Source organism: Diaphorina citri, unplaced genomic scaffold (genome assembly GCF_000475195.1).
Source record: "Diaphorina citri unplaced genomic scaffold, Diaci psyllid genome assembly version 1.1 scaffold364, whole genome shotgun sequence".
NCBI lineage: Eukaryota > Metazoa > Arthropoda > Insecta > Hemiptera > Psyllidae > Diaphorina > Diaphorina citri.
Window position 1 is genome coordinate 48,999 of NW_007377799.1, and position 16,391 is coordinate 65,389.

The 16,391-nt window shown below is 36.7% G+C and overlaps 2 protein-coding genes across 2 annotated transcripts in view; both read right to left on the minus strand.

The window, feature by feature from the left end:
- LOC103508065 (TLD domain-containing protein 2-like) overlaps positions 1-2,226 on the minus strand; it is a 4,929-nt gene extending 2,703 nt beyond the window's left edge. Inside the window, exons 1-2 of the mRNA XM_008472598.3 lie at positions 2,106-2,226; positions 322-1,012 (exon numbers count right to left, since the gene is read on the minus strand). Coding sequence (XP_008470820.1) covers positions 877-1,012; positions 2,106-2,155 — 186 coding nt within the window. The 5' untranslated portion in view covers positions 2,156-2,226 and the 3' untranslated portion in view covers positions 322-876. The remainder of the gene's footprint in view (positions 1-321; positions 1,013-2,105) is intronic.
- LOC103508067 (TLD domain-containing protein 2-like) overlaps positions 1-16,391 on the minus strand; it is a 59,466-nt gene that overhangs the window by 17,447 nt on the left and 25,628 nt on the right. The gene's annotated exons all lie outside the window — the stretch shown is intronic.

Consider the following 16,391-nt stretch of genomic DNA (forward strand, 5'->3'; position numbering starts at 1 on the left):
AACTTTGGATTTAGGCTCTAGGGACCTCAAAACGTGTTTTGGCATCAAAAACTGACCATCGAAAATTTGACCCGATTTGCCGTACGTACTGCAGGGTTCTGAACGGCCCTGGTATAGATCACCGTCCAGCCATAGACCGAACTTACCACTGGGGACAAACAGAGAGAAACAATAATTAGATAATAATAATAATAGACTCTTGAGTGGAAGGCAACCGCTAGGCGAGGTTAACGCCTTAGGCGTTCTCTACCACCTAACCCTTAGAGCTCCATTATTATGTGGTCAAATTCTCAAAATCGCCACCACAGCTGCGCGGCGTACACCTAACAATAAATCCTCTAATAAACACAACACATAGCATAATATATTTCTAAACTAGTCCAATGAATTAAACAAAAAATTAATATGGGCAGACACGATAACGCGCGCGATTGCAAATCTCTAAACAAAATAAAAAAACACGAGAAGGGGGTAATGTAAGATTTGGTTTTTTCTTCTGCAACAACAAAAAAATAAGAGTTTACACAACATCAACAATAGTAAGTCCATTAAGTCCTAAGTCAAAAAAAAAAACCCTACATTATAAATATCGCCTACGAAACGAAACCTCGGAGGTTTCTCGGAGAAACTCTCTCCCTAAAAAATACTCTCTATCTACAACAACAATGGGAAAATAAAATATATATAAACTGACTCGACAAATAAAAAATAAGATACCCACCAAAGTAGCGTATAGGAAACCGTTCTACCGTTAAACTTCTCGCGATAATCACAAATCCGGGGAAATTCATTCTCGGACTTGCATTAGGCATTTGACTCTCTCATATCCACAAGGACCTCTGCTCGGACCATAGGATTGGACACAGCCTGGACTCCCTAGATGAAGGCCCAACACTCCAGGGTCTTGACTACAAAGTCCTGTTGAGGGGAGAGAGGTTCGTTGCCGTACGTACTGCAGGGTTCTGAACGGCCCTGGTATAGATCACCGTCCAGCCATAGACCGAACTTACCACTGGGGACAAACAGAGAGAAACAATAATTAGTTAGACATCGTGGTAAAAGCGTTCAACATAAAGGAAATTTACTAGTTCGATTTAGGTCCGATTAAACCTTCGGGGCCTTGCAGGGGTCCTTTAAAAGGAAATGAAATTATTTCTTTTGCTATAACTCCCCAACAATTAGAGGAATATGACAAAATAGGGCCAAAATGTAATATGTACAACACAAAAAGCAAATTTTCTCGTTTAGATTTAGGGCCCGCGCGAACCTTTTTCAAGAAATTCTTTGCTTCTCATATTCTACAAAGGAGTGGACAATTTTGTAGGGTTGGGATATCGAGACGAAAACATCGATGTTTTTAAACTTCAATATATCGAGTATCCGATGTATCGTAATCAAAAACATCGATGTTCGATATTATCGGGATTTCGATGTTTTTCGGATTTTCGGTAATATATGGTCCTTTTCGCGTAAATTCCGTATGGGGAAATTTTAAGTTCGAGGGATTTTTTTTGGAAATTGAGAAAAAAAAAATCCCACTTCATGAGGAACCACAGACATCGAACATCTAAAAATAAAACATCGATGTTCGATGTTTCCATCGAAAGAAAAACATCGATGTTGATCAACATCGATGTTTTTGTTCCGATGTATCGATGTTTTCAAAACATCGATGTCGATGTCCCAACCCTACAATTTTGTTAAAAAAAGGGGTGGGGGGAATGTTTAGAGGAAATTTTGTTATTAGACAGTATCAAACATAAAGGTGGTGTGTATTTTAATTTCAAAAACGGAAACGATTTCACCTCTTCAAGATGGCGGATTTCCTATGGTTTAGTACAGGCGCTACCACGCCAAAAGAGGGCAGAATGAGCTTCAGGAGACCAGAAATCGTCTCAGTTTTGGAAAAATACGACTGAACGACTGTTCAATTACTCTAATTGTAATATGTGTTCTCCATAATATGTTAAAATATATGAGACCTTGGTCAGACTGCGGGGGTAAAAGGACTTTTCAGTCCTGTGCTGGTAGGATAAACAAGGTATATTCTATTCTATGTATGTAGTATAAACAAGGTATATTCTATTCTATTCTATTCTACTTACTCTCCGGCCCCGATGGACAAACTCTCGTTGTTGCCCTTGATGAAGTACATGTTATCTCCGGTCCAGTTGTACACCTGCAGATCTGGAGTGAACGAGAAGAGGAGAGATTCTCCCGTGCCGTAGAAATCCTAGGCTGGTTAGGGTTAGCTGTTCTCCTCCCTGTTTATAGTCCCACAGCCAGACGCTAATCTTCTCTCTGTTTAACGTCCCCTAGCCAGACATTATTATACTATTACGAGAGGTGCACATATACCAGACACAGGGCCAAAAAAAGGTAACAAAAAAAAAAAAAAAGGTGTAACAAAAGTAACTCCAAACTCCATAAGCCAATAATACCCACAGCATACCTACAGTACAGCATAGGTCCATAGATATACTCATACAATACCCACAGTACAGCATAGGTCCATAGGTAATACATAGTATGACACAGACATTCTGTAGATATTATAGGTAGTAAAGAGGTACAGGGTAGGGATAGGTCTGTACCTACATTACCTACTATTATACTATGATGTTGTTGTTGTTGGTATTGGTGTTGGTGTTGGTGTTGTTGTTGTTGTGACGGACAGAAAGACTAACTTTACTACTCGTACATGCAAAATCATGGAGTTAAGTTGAAAACTTGAATATCACTTCGTTCATTTCGTAATTATTATATGTATATCAAAGTTGATTTCATAAATTCATACTCAGTTACTACCGTTGGTTGTTTTTGTTCCTTTTGTAATCGGGCCAACTAACTTGCCTACAATTTTGTGCATACGATACCAGATACCAGTTAGACTCGAATTTTGTTTTTGATATTATCGAAATAATATTCCTTGAAATATTTCATATATGACATATGCACACACATACATACTCCATACTAACAAGTATGAGTGCTGCAATATGACTACAAACTATTTGGCGAAGTGAAGACCCATAGTTCAGATTTTTTTTTAGTTACCAACATAGGTATATATTTATTAACAGAATAACATAGGTAATTGAAATTGCAATCAAATTGTATGCATTATTAGGTGCACACATACTTTTTTTCTTTCCTTACCTATAGGAAGGAAAGTAATGTAATTCACCATCAGATCGTTAGGTCTGTCGTGTGTTAGTAGACTTCAGACTTCTAGAGCCGTCTAGAACACTCTTATGAGTGAAGATAACACATTACACAACACACTAGGTACAGCAGGCTAACCTAACACGCCATGTCACGCGAACACACCAAACTCACGCTGATCATATATTTGGTAATGCTAATACCATGTATGAGTAACTGAGTATTTGGTAATGCCAATGCCATGTATAATTGAGTATGTTCCAGAAGAAAGTGAAGAGAAAGCAGCCCATGGCAACCCACAGGGGAATAGAGGCGTGAAAGAAATCACTGTAGGTACTGTTAATAGTGTTAATAGATGCAGTCACAGTTGGAAGTTATGTAGGAATAGAAGATGAGACTGTAGTCATAATAATAGCTCAATCAGTCAACCAGGGAGCAAAGAACTTGAAGTTATGCTAGCTTTTTTTAAAGAAATCAATCAATTCGTCAAATGAAGAACCAGCATTGAACAAGATGGAAGATTAAGCAAGAATTTAAGAAAAATAATAAAAGAAAAACTTAGGTAATTTATTACTGACATAATTATGTGTTAGAAAAAATACACATGTATAAAGAAGAAGAATATAATGAACCCAAGAAATTTCAAAAAGTCAGAGAGAAAGAACATAACATGAAGCAAAAATTAAACATAAATAAAACAAAATGCAAATAAAATCCAAAGAAGGTTGAACCATCATAGTGTTATTGCATCAGAAGAAGACACCAATAAGACAGTCGGATGGTTCTACAGCAAACTTAAAGATACCACACATATGTTAGAAGAAATAAAGAAGAAGATAGGAGAGGGAGATATAGCAATGCAACTAGTGCCAGACACATTGTTCCCAAGGTTATTGAACCGGTTCGGTCTATGGAATATTGCAAGTCTGCTAACATGACTACCAAGTGCCAAGAACCCAAATTGTCACACTTCAAAATTGGCATTGGCTGATTATTCAACATTGGCATTTGGCAGAAGCGATTTCTCTTTTGAAATTTGATGTGAAGTCACACACATAAGAGTCAAGCAATTTGCCAGCAATGTTGGGAAAAAAGAGATACATATCATGTTTGCAAGAACTACAAGACAATATTGTTATCACGTGATAACAACCTGTTCAACTGATTAGGTTCTATCAGGCTTCATGTCACTCTGTCTCTCACGTTTTTCGCACGGTATTGGCTGTCGGAATGGGGCTTTACATGTTTACATTGCATCTCGCATCTCGTAAACTCAGAGGGTCAGAGGCGTGTATTTACCACTGTGAGTAATCCTACCACTTTATTGCCTCATACGTATAATGAGGCTCGCGTGTGCAAATTGTGTAATGTTACATCTCATTAGACACTACTTCAATCATACCAAGTCTTATACCCCAGGCCCCTCTTCAATGGAACCACTTCAATCGCTTTCTAATTTAATTTCAACCGACCAAAGCGTTTCGTCTAGATTAGTCCAAGGGTCCCATAGAGTGACCCCCTAGAGATCCATTAGTGGACAGTGGAGATGAGAGCTGGATGAGAAATTATTGTCCTTACGTGATGGTCGGATGTTAGGGGATTTTTGTTACATTTCCTTATCTATTCCCCCATTTTTTCATTGTCTGTAAAAGTGTAAATCGATGGGGCAGAGAGCTTGGAAAAATGGAAAATATTAAATAAAAACTGTAATTTTATAATAATAATAACAGAGGTCTTTTCATCCAGAAATCGACAGGAGAAAGCCAGCCGTTCCGAGAACAAACCTTATCCGTTCAGGATAAAATCCACTCCTGGTGGGAATCGAACCTGCGGCCTAGCGCTTACAAGGCAAACACGCTACCCTCCAAGCTAACTAGTCTGGCACCCAGTAGCTTATGAGTTCTGAGCTTCTGTTGTGAGATGTGAGCCATGTGTTTTTTTTTTGTTTTTTTTTTTGTTTTTTTTTTTTTTCTTTTTGTTTTTTTTTTTTCTTTTTTGTGTCAACGATTTGTCAATTCTTCTTTTTCATCTTCTTTAAATTGCGTTTTCTTTGTGTATTATCATTATCAAAGCTTCAACCCGTTCAAGTGTCTACTGCAAGACAAAGGTCTCTCATTCATACCAATTTTTTGCATTTGCACCAGACTTGGCTTTTTTCCACAGAGATCAATGCGTTTTCTTATTTTTTTTTCTATTTCTTTTATTTATTTGTACCTAATTTGGTGTCTTCTTTTCTCCCATTTTCATCATTGCGTCTACGTTCCAAATTTATTGCGTTTTTAAAATTGAACAAATTTGGTATTTTCCCAACATCAGTGTGTTTAGATAATTTTTCCCTCGTGGTCAAGCTGTAAATAATCTTCTCAGAACCGGTTATCGCGGAACAGATCAGGATAACAAAATTAATAAACAGTACAGCAGAATGATGGAAATAAACTTATGGCTCAATCTTATGGTAAAAATATACCATGGTTTAAAGTTTAAAACTTATGGGTATGTATACTATGTTACTACTACGTATTATGGTTTGTTGTTGTTTACGTTTGGTGCTTCCCCTTTGTGGCTGATTCTAGAGGAGTTTCCAGTATGAACATCACAGTGTGTTTCGATTGTGACTCATTGATTAGCTGATAGATTTGTAAACTTTCATGTCCGCTATTATTTTGACGTCAAAATGTCAACTCGGAATAATTTGTTTGATAGAGGTTTGCCAGCCTAGTTAGCTGGAGGGTAGCGCGTAGCGCGTCTACCTTGTAAGAGGTCGTTCAATTCTCGCCTGGGGCGGATTTTATCCTAAACAAATAGAATAGAATAAAATATAATTGAATTTAATTGAATTGTAATAAAATATAATTGAATTTAATTTGAATTGAATTGAATAGAATAGAATATACCTTGTTTATCCTGCCCGAATAGGACTGAAAAGTCCCTTTACCCCAGCAGTCTAAACAAGGTCTCGTATATTTGATGGGTTAAGATTAAAGAATAATACATACAACTAACAAATAAGGTTGGTTTTCGGAACGGCTGGCTTTCTCCTATCCTGTCTTCCTTCTCTCTTCGCTTTCGGGATGATAAGACCTTAATAGTTACAGTTCCCTCTATCAAACCTCTTGAAAAAAAAAAATCGTCATTTCCCAGTTGGACTAGTCGGTATGTAATAGCCCTTCATCATCCCTTGTAATATTACATCATAACCGCAGCATTAGTTTGGTCCATCTTCAAAATTGAGAGTACTAGGAATAAGATCTAAATGGGAGTACTTGGAAATGTAGAAGAACTCTCCATTCTTCATTCACTGAGCACATTGTTTGATGGACAAGAACATGACTCATGCCCACATTAGGTAGCAAAACTTGGTTCAACAATTACTGTGGGATTCCCTCAAAGCTACTTTGTCTGCTGAATTACGAGTAGCACGTGATATAAGATTAGAAGAATTAAAAAGTTTAGAAGAATCATCTATCATAATAAGAAAAACTGTCCATCGACGTCATAATTTAAAGAATTTTTTCATCTTCTTCAAATTGCGTTTTCTTTGTGTATTATCATTATCAAAGCTTTAACCCGTCCAAGTGTCTACTGCAAAACAAAGGTCTCTCATTCATACCAATTTTTTGCATTTGCACGCTTTTTTCCACAGAGATCAATGCGTTTTCTTATTTTTTTTTCTATTCCTTTTATTTATTTCTACCTAATTTGGTTTATTCTTTTCTCCCATTTTCATCATTGCGTCTGCGTCCCAAATTTATTGCGTTTTTAAAATTGAACAAATTTGGTATTTTCCCAACATCAGTGTGTTGAGATAATTTTTCCCTCGTGGTCAAGCTGTAAATTATCTTCTCAGAACCGGTTATCGCGGAACAGATCAGGATAACAAAATTCATAAACAGTACAGCAGAATGATGGAAATAAACTTATGGCTCAATCTTATGGTAAAAATAAACCATGGTTTAAAGTTTAAAACTTATGGGTATACTATGTTACTACTACGTATTATGGTTTGTTGTTGTTTACGTTTGGTGCTTCCTCTTTGTGGCTGATTCTAGAGGAGTTTCCAGTATGAACATCACAATGTGTTTCGATTGTGACTCATTGATTAGCTATAATAGATTTGTAGACTTTCATGTCCGCTATTATTTTGACGTCAAAATGTCAACTCGGAATAATATGTTTGATAGAGGTTTGCCAGCCTAGTTAGCTGGAGGGTAGCGCGTAGCGCGTCTACCTTGTAAGAGGTCGTTCAATTCTCGCCTGGGGCGGATTTCATCCTAAACAAATAAGGTTGGTTTTCGGAACCTATCCTTTCTCCTATCCTGTCTTCCTTCTCTCTTCGCTTTCGGGATGATGAGACCTTAATAGTTACAGTGCCCTTCTATCAAACCTCTTGAAAAAAATCGTCATTTCCCAAGTTGGACTAGTCGGTATGTAATAGCCCTTCATCATCCCTTGTAATATTACATCATAACCGCAGCATTAGTTTGGTCCATCTTCAAAAAATTGATCGAGCAATGTGATGTTCAACAAAATTCCAAGCTCCTGTGGGTTACTCACTTCTAGGTCAATCAAACCAAGATTCTTAACTTTTTTTTAATAGTATTGTTGTTTTTGGCTATTAAATTCGGATAGATGTATGTGGCTAACATCACGTAGGCCATATTTCGGGTTCAGAATGGAACTTTCCATATTTTTGGATCTGTACAATGGAATATTACACATTTTGGATCTAGAGTTGAAATTCTCATTTTTTTTCCCTTCTTCCTGTTTTTATTAAGCTCTTTTTGGAGTTTTTGGTGAGAGGAAAAACTATGTAGATTTTTTCTATCACGTTGTCTTCGATCACAGAACGGTAAAAAAAATAAATAAAATAATAATAATAATAATAATTTACAGGCGAATAGATGGTAGTGAACATATTGTGCCTTGAACGACAGATGTGAACATCGTCGATAGAGGAAACTGTAACATTGGAGATCTTATCGTTCCAAAATTCGAATAAAAGGAGGATAGGATAGGATAGGATAGGAAAAAGTCAGCCGTTCTTGGAAAAATTGTTCAAGATAGATTTCGCCCCGGGCGGGAAGGGACCTAGCGCTTTCAAGGCAGCTCCGATATGTTCCAAGCTAAGTGCCTACACTTGCTACTTTGAAGACTGCAGAAAGGTGATAGAGTTAATATTGGCTGTCGGAATGGGGCTTTACATGTTTACAAGTGCCTACACTTGCTACTTTGAAGACTGCAGAAAGGTGATAGAGTTAATATTGGCTGTCGGAATGGGGCTTTACATGTTTACAAGTGCCTACACTTGCTACTTTGAAGACTGCAGAAAGGTGATAGAGTTAATATTGGCTGTCGGAATGGGGCTTTACATGTTTACAAGTGCCTACACTTGCTACTTTGAAGACTGCAGAAAGGTGATAGAGTTAATATTGGCTGTCGGAATGGGGCTTTACATGTTTACAAGTGCCTACACTTGCTACTTTGAAGACTGCAGAAAGGTGATAGAGTTAATATTGGCTGTCGGAATGGGGCTTTACATGTTTACAAGTGCCTACACTTGCTACTTTGAAGACTGCAGAAAGGTGATAGAGTTAATATTGGCTGTCGGAATGGGGCTTTACATGTTTACAAGTGCCTACACTTGCTACTTTGAAGACTGCAGAAAGGTGATAGAGTTAATATTGGCTGTCGGAATGGGGCTTTACATGTTTACAAGTGCCTACACTTGCTACTTTGAAGACTGCAGAAAGGTGATAGAGTTAATATTGGCTGTCGGAATGGGGCTTTACATGTTTACAAGTGCCTACACTTGCTACTTTGAAGACTGCAGAAAGGTGATAGAGTTAATATTGGCTGTCGGAATGGGGCTTTACATGTTTACAAGTGCCTACACTTGCTACTTTGAAGACTGCAGAAAGGTGATAGAGTTAATATTGGCTGTCGGAATGGGGCTTTACATGTTTACAAGTGCCTACACTTGCTACTTTGAAGACTGCAGAAAGGTGATAGAGTTAATATTGGCTGTCGGAATGGGGCTTTACATGTTTACAAGTGCCTACACTTGCTACTTTGAAGACTGCAGAAAGGTGATAGAGTTAATATTGGCTGTCGGAATGGGGCTTTACATGTTTACAAGTGCCTACACTTGCTACTTTGAAGACTGCAGAAAGGTGATAGAGTTAATATTGGCTGTCGGAATGGGGCTTTACATGTTTACAAGTGCCTACACTTGCTACTTTGAAGACTGCAGAAAGGTGATAGAGTTAATATTGGCTGTCGGAATGGGGCTTTACATGTTTACAAGTGCCTACACTTGCTACTTTGAAGACTGCAGAAAGGTGATAGAGTTAATATTGGCTGTCGGAATGGGGCTTTACATGTTTACAAGTGCCTACACTTGCTACTTTGAAGACTGCAGAAAGGTGATAGAGTTAATATTGGCTGTCGGAATGGGGCTTTACATGTTTACAAGTGCCTACACTTGCTACTTTGAAGACTGCAGAAAGGTGATAGAGTTAATATTGGCTGTCGGAATGGGGCTTTACATGTTTACAAGTGCCTACACTTGCTACTTTGAAGACTGCAGAAAGGTGATAGAGTTAATATTGGCTGTCGGAATGGGGCTTTACATGTTTACAAGTGCCTACACTTGCTACTTTGAAGACTGCAGAAAGGTGATAGAGTTAATATTGGCTGTCGGAATGGGGCTTTACATGTTTACAAGTGCCTACACTTGCTACTTTGAAGACTGCAGAAAGGTGATAGAGTTAATATTGGCTGTCGGAATGGGGCTTTACATGTTTACAAGTGCCTACACTTGCTACTTTGAAGACTGCAGAAAGGTGATAGAGTTAATATTGGCTGTCGGAATGGGGCTTTACATGTTTACAAGTGCCTACACTTGCTACTTTGAAGACTGCCATAAATGAACGTACTTCTTGTACTTACATAATAAGATTAGATGAATTAAAAAGTTTAGAAGAATCATCTATCATAATAAGAAAAACTGTCCATCGACGTCATAATTTAAAGAATCACCAAGACTTGTTCTTCATTCAATCAGATGTTTGTAAAACCACATGATGATGAAATAAACAGAATAATTACCAGTACATACCTTGGGTACTCTCCGCAAAACCTATACAAGAATAGTCAAAGAAGATTGACATGAAAGAAAAGCAAACATCTTATTTTTCTTTAGAAGAACCTGACAGGCGTGAAGAATATAAACAGTCTCGGAATTCAAGAGATTCATTCAGATTCATAAAACTCCAGAACTACACTAGGCATAAAGGCAATAGGTCTTACATGGCAGATTGACAGACAAAATTCATACAGGCTTTAAAAACTCCACAAACAATGGCAGACCAAACAAACAAACAAAATGTTTGGGATATCCCCAAATCCATGCAAATATCAACAAATAATCTTAATGGAAAAAAAAACCTTGAGCTGCAATTGTCCGCTAAAAAGATCGTTCCAGACCTTAAGAAATCCAGAAAGTATTGATTGACAAAACAAAAATGGAATGCCCACAGTGCATCTAATAGGATGGCCCCAAATATTTGCAAGTCAACTAAATTAATTAAGAAATAAATCAATTGAAAAACGAATTTGTGTCTCTGGAAAACCATTGTCCAACAATTTAAAAGATCCATCCAGACTTTAAGAACTCCAGAATTGATTGACAAAACAAATGAAATACCCATACACGCGTGCCTCTAATGGGATGACCACAAATTCATTTACAATGTCATCAAATTTAATTAAGAAATAATCTAAAAGAAAAACTAGTTCTTGTCTCTGAAGAACCATTGTCCTACGATTTAAAAAATACATCTAGATCTCTATAGAAAACAGCAGGATCAAATATGTGATTGACAAAACAAATATAGAGGTCATACACGCGTACATTAATAATCTACATAATATTATGTATTGGACTATTGGATGGAACCAAACTCATGTAATTAGATTTTCATTTAAATAAATTAACAAAAAGTCTAAATGAAAAACGATTCAATTCATTAAAAATATCCACCCAGATCTCAAAAACACAAAATGATAATTGACAAAACAAGCATAATATTGTTACACGCGGGCGTACTAAAGATTTAACAAGATAAGAACCCATATTATATACTGTGGATTCCGAACAAATGATTAAGGTGGAAAAGGTATATGCGTCGATAATTCTAGGCCGGCCATTCACTATCACGCCTGTTGTTCGGAGAGAGCTTCGTTGAGTTCGGACATGTTCAATTCTTGAAAAGAAACGATATAGGGGTGAATAAGTACATGAGTAGTAACCTAGAGAGTCTACAGACACCCTAGTCCTAAAGCAAAGCTGACGGTTGCAGTTGGTACGAACTTATATTTTCGTCCGCAAATACGATCTTGAAATTTTCTAACTTTCTACTCTCATTATAAGGGCAGACAATATCTCGGGCATCATAAATCAAAGATTTGACTTTAAAGTGTTTGCAGACTATCACAAATAAAATTGATTCGAGCTAATCCCGGTTATCTCATAGTTTTCCTTCATAATGACGACAGGGTTGTGTGTAAGTTACCCGAGGTTTATCAAAATCTGGGAACCTAAAATAGTAAAATATCAAAAACAGTGGTTGGGTAGAAGGGCTCAATTTTGAGAATCCTGCCACTTTAAACAAAGAAAAAACATCTGTTCTATGAATTCCTTGGACTATCCCTAGCCTACTCTAATGGGATGACCACAAATTCATTTACAATGTCATCAAATTTAATTAAGAAATAATTTAAAAGAAAAACTAATTCTTGTCTCTGAAGAACCATTGTCCAACGATTTAAAAGATACATCCAGATCTCTATAGAAAAAAGCAGGATCAAATATGTGATTGACAAAACAAATACAGAGGTCATACACGCGTACATTAATAATCTACATATTATGTATTGGACTATTAGATGGAACCAAACTCATGAAGTCTGAATGAAAAACGATTCAATTCATTAAAAATATCCACCCAGATCTCAAAAACACAAAATGATAATTGACAAAACAAGCATAATATTGTTACACGCGGGCGTACTAAAGATTTAACGAGATAAGAACCTATACTATACCTATAACGAGATATATACTGTGGATTCCGAACAAATGATTAAGGTGGAAAAGGTATATGCGTCGATAATTCTAGGCCGGCCATTCACTATCACGCCTGTCAGGTCTACCTGATAGTGGATGGCCGGCCTTAGCAAACCAACCAAAAGTCGATCGAAGCGCAACGACACAATAATTTGAAGCTACAAAACCGTTAAGAGTGTGGACGTGCTTGAGGCAACGCGACGAACGTTGATCGACCATAGTGTGGAAGCACCTTAACAATCAAAGTGCGATTATACTTCTCACTTGTTCATCATACCTTAAAGTTATTAACAATGACATCAACTGGTCTTATAGTTACGTCAGTGGATGTTTAGTGGACACACGAGTAGTGGGCATAGTGGATGGACGGATAGACTGAGTCATTCGTTACCGCATAAGGAATTTGTGGACAAGAGTGACCAGTGACCACATGGTGGTATTTGCAAACCTGATGCAAGATATAAAAATATATAGTTACGTCAGTTGATCTTTAGTGGACACACGAGTAGTGGAATATAGTGGATGGACGGACAGACTGAGTTATTCGTTACCGCATAAGGAATTTGTGGACAAGAGTGACCAGTGACCACATGGTGGTATTTGCAAACCTGATGCAAGATATAAAAATATTTGCACCAGAGTAGAGGCAAGATTTAAAAACCAGACTTCAAGAATAAAATTAGAAATGTTTGCACCAGAGAAGAAGCAAGATTTGAAAACCTGACTTCAAGATATAGAAATATGTATTTGCACCAGAAACAAAGATTTTACAAACTTGAACCAAGACTTGGAGATATTTGCACCACGGCAGAAGCAATATTTGCAAACTTGACCAATGATTTCGAAATCTGCATTCTGCACTAGAAGCAAAATTTACTTGACGATAAAGAAATATTTGCATTAGAAACTAGATTTGCAAAACTGACCTAAGACTTTGAACTTTTTGCAGCAGAAACAAGATCTCAAGGTTAAATGCTGGGTAAAAATTACCTATGACAATAATTGAGCCCTTTGATAACAAGTAACAATTATGGCATTTTGTTTTTTAACATGTTTATAACCAATAGCCTTGATTTCTTCTTTTCTTTCTTTTCCAAGTCTGCTTAATCAACTAGAATCATTCAATTTGAATAACTCCATCGAAAAAAAAGACCATCTTCATCATTTGAAAAGCTTACCTTTTGTCTCAACTTAATATACCGGGACAGCTTGGCAAAGGCCGTGATGTACAAGGTTAAATGCTGGGTAGAAATTACCTATGACAATAAGTGAGCCCTTTGATAACAAGTAACAATTATTGCATTTTGTTTTTTAACATGCTTATAACCAATAAGCCTTGATTTCTTCTTTTCTTTCTTTTCCAAGTCTGCTTAATTAACTAGAATCATTTAATTTGAATAACTCCAACGAAAAAAAAGACCATCTTCATCATTTGAAAAGCTTACCTTTTGTCTCAACTTAATATACCGGGACAGCTTGGCAAAGGCCGTGATGTGGGGAGATTTCGAATCTTTCACAGTCGGAGGTGTATTGGCAGATGTTAGCACCGAAGTGGAGGCAGAATTAGGCATTTTATTCAGGGGGTGAAAAAGATGTTGAAGAACTATTCTTTGACAAAAACGAGGGTGTTGTAAAACTATTTTAACAAGAACAAGGGGATTCAAATGGGGAAATATTATCACAATTTTGACTTTCTATTTTTAGAATTTGGTCATCACTTACTACTATTTTTATAAAAATGACTAGGTTTTGGATTGTTTGGCATTTTATTCAGGGGGTGAAAAAGATGTTAAAGAACTATTCTTTGACAAAAAACGAGGGTGTTATAAAACTATTTTAACAAGAACAAGGGGATTCAAACGGGGGAATATTATCACAATTTTGACTTTCTATTTTTAGAATTTGGTCATCACTTACTACTATTTTTATAAAAATGACTAGGTTTTGGATTGTTAGATATTGTGATCTATTTTCTGGAAGAGTAAAAAAACAATAAAATTTCAAATTTGAAATTATGAACACAATTGAAGTAAAAAAAAAACACAATGGTTCAAAAATTACTTTGCTTCTTGGTTTGGTTTACAAAAGAAGGTAAAATTCCAGCGGTATGGCCAGGAAGGATTATTTTTAACCCATGGGTACGTTTTAGGGGTTCCAAATGAAGAAAAAAGTTGGTTTTCACAAGAACTGGTTGAATTTGTTCAATAGAAGACAACCTGAAGTTTGTGTTATCCTGAAAGGTTGGTTGTGTTTAAAGTTGATTATTTTGCACACTTCACATAGTCGGGTTTAAAATTGTAGTCAAAACTGAAAATCTTACTCATCCGTCCACGTAGGATCATTGAGTTCAGAGAGGTCTTTATTTCACACAGGATCGTCTTTATTTGAGAACGTTTCTTTATTTCAGAAATGCTGTTCTCTACTTGACGAATATTGTTTCTTTATTTTAGAAAAAAACATCTATGTATCATAAGTAATGTTCATTTATTTCACCAAGAGTTTTTCGTCGTTTTCCAAAGGCAATGGTTCAACCGTTTGCCTTTAGATCAGGATAAATAACGAATAAATGATGATAATTCAGAATAAAACTTGTTTTTAATGTAAAATTACTGGAAAAAGGGGAAAAGTAATCAAGAAATTAAATTAATTGTTCTTGTGTTTCAAGTTGCAATATTCCTTGTATGACCACTTTTTTTTTTTTTTTTTTTTTTTTTTTAAAGGGGGGGTTTGTTTTTTTTTTTATTTTTTTTTGGGAAGATTTTTTCATTAGACACTACTTCAATCATACCAAGTCTTATATACCACGTGATGAGTAATGTACTAACGAGTACTGTACACCAAAATCATGTGTAAAGCTGTGTCCACACATAATCGACGAGATGAAGAAGTGAATCCATGTTGTCGAGGCATGTAAACATGAGGGTCAATCATCTAGCTGGACTTCCCCTAGACTGGCAAGACTTTGTTTGACATCTACATCATCTCATTTTAAGTGACAAAATTTAGACTATTCATGATGGACAGAAGTATGAGTCATAGACACATTAAAGAAAACTAGATCCAGCGTTAAACCATCTAATGGGATTCTCCCAAACCTACATTGTCTGCTAAAGAAATTAGCATCTGAAAGTACTAGGAATAAGATCTAAATGGGAATACTTGGAAATGTAGAAGAACTCTCCATTCTTCATTCACTGAGCACATTGTTTGATGGACAAGAACATGACTCATGCCCACATTAGGTAGCAAAACTTGGTTCAACAATTACTGTGGGATTCCCTCAAAGCTACTTTGTCTGCTGAATTACGAGTAGCACGTGATATCTGATATAAGATTAGAAGAATTAAAAAGTTTAGAAGAATCATCTATCATAATAAGAAAAACTGTCCATCGACGTCATAATTTAAAGAATCACCAAGACTTGTTCTTCATTCAATCAGATGTTTGTAAAACCACATGATGATGAAATAAACAGAATAATTACCAGTACATACCTTGGGTACTCTCCGCAAAACCTATACAAGAATAGTCAAAGAAGATTGACAAATTACTTGAGGATTTGTACCATGAAAATTAATGTATCAAGTAGTAATCAAGATTGTTTAGATTATTAAGTTTCAGGTAAATATTGTTTGTATTAAGTAATAATCAATATTGCAAATGACATAGCATCACTGTCTGTCCCTGTAGCCATGTCATTGTCCTGGATGAGTGGTTCACATGGTCCACGCCCTATTGGTTTCACATCCTCTAAAATCTCTTCCATCTGTTCATATTTCACTTTGGTCGCCACTTCTTCTACAATCTCACCTACATTAACTTTCCAAGGGTTCTGCTTAGTCTGTATCTCACTCATCATGCTTTGCATCTTGTTCAAATCCTGCACACGTCTCTTCATCAGCCGCCTCATACATTTCTTCTCGCGGCAAATATTCTTCTTGAGCCGCACCAAGTTGTACATTAGTCGCTTAATGTCAACGTCCAGGGGTTCGATGGATCTGCACAGCGCACAATAGATGTCTTGGGCGCGGCGCAGAAGGGACTCGATACATTCGGTTTCCAGTTGAAGGTTGCGCGCATAGTGTTCCTCATCGCATAG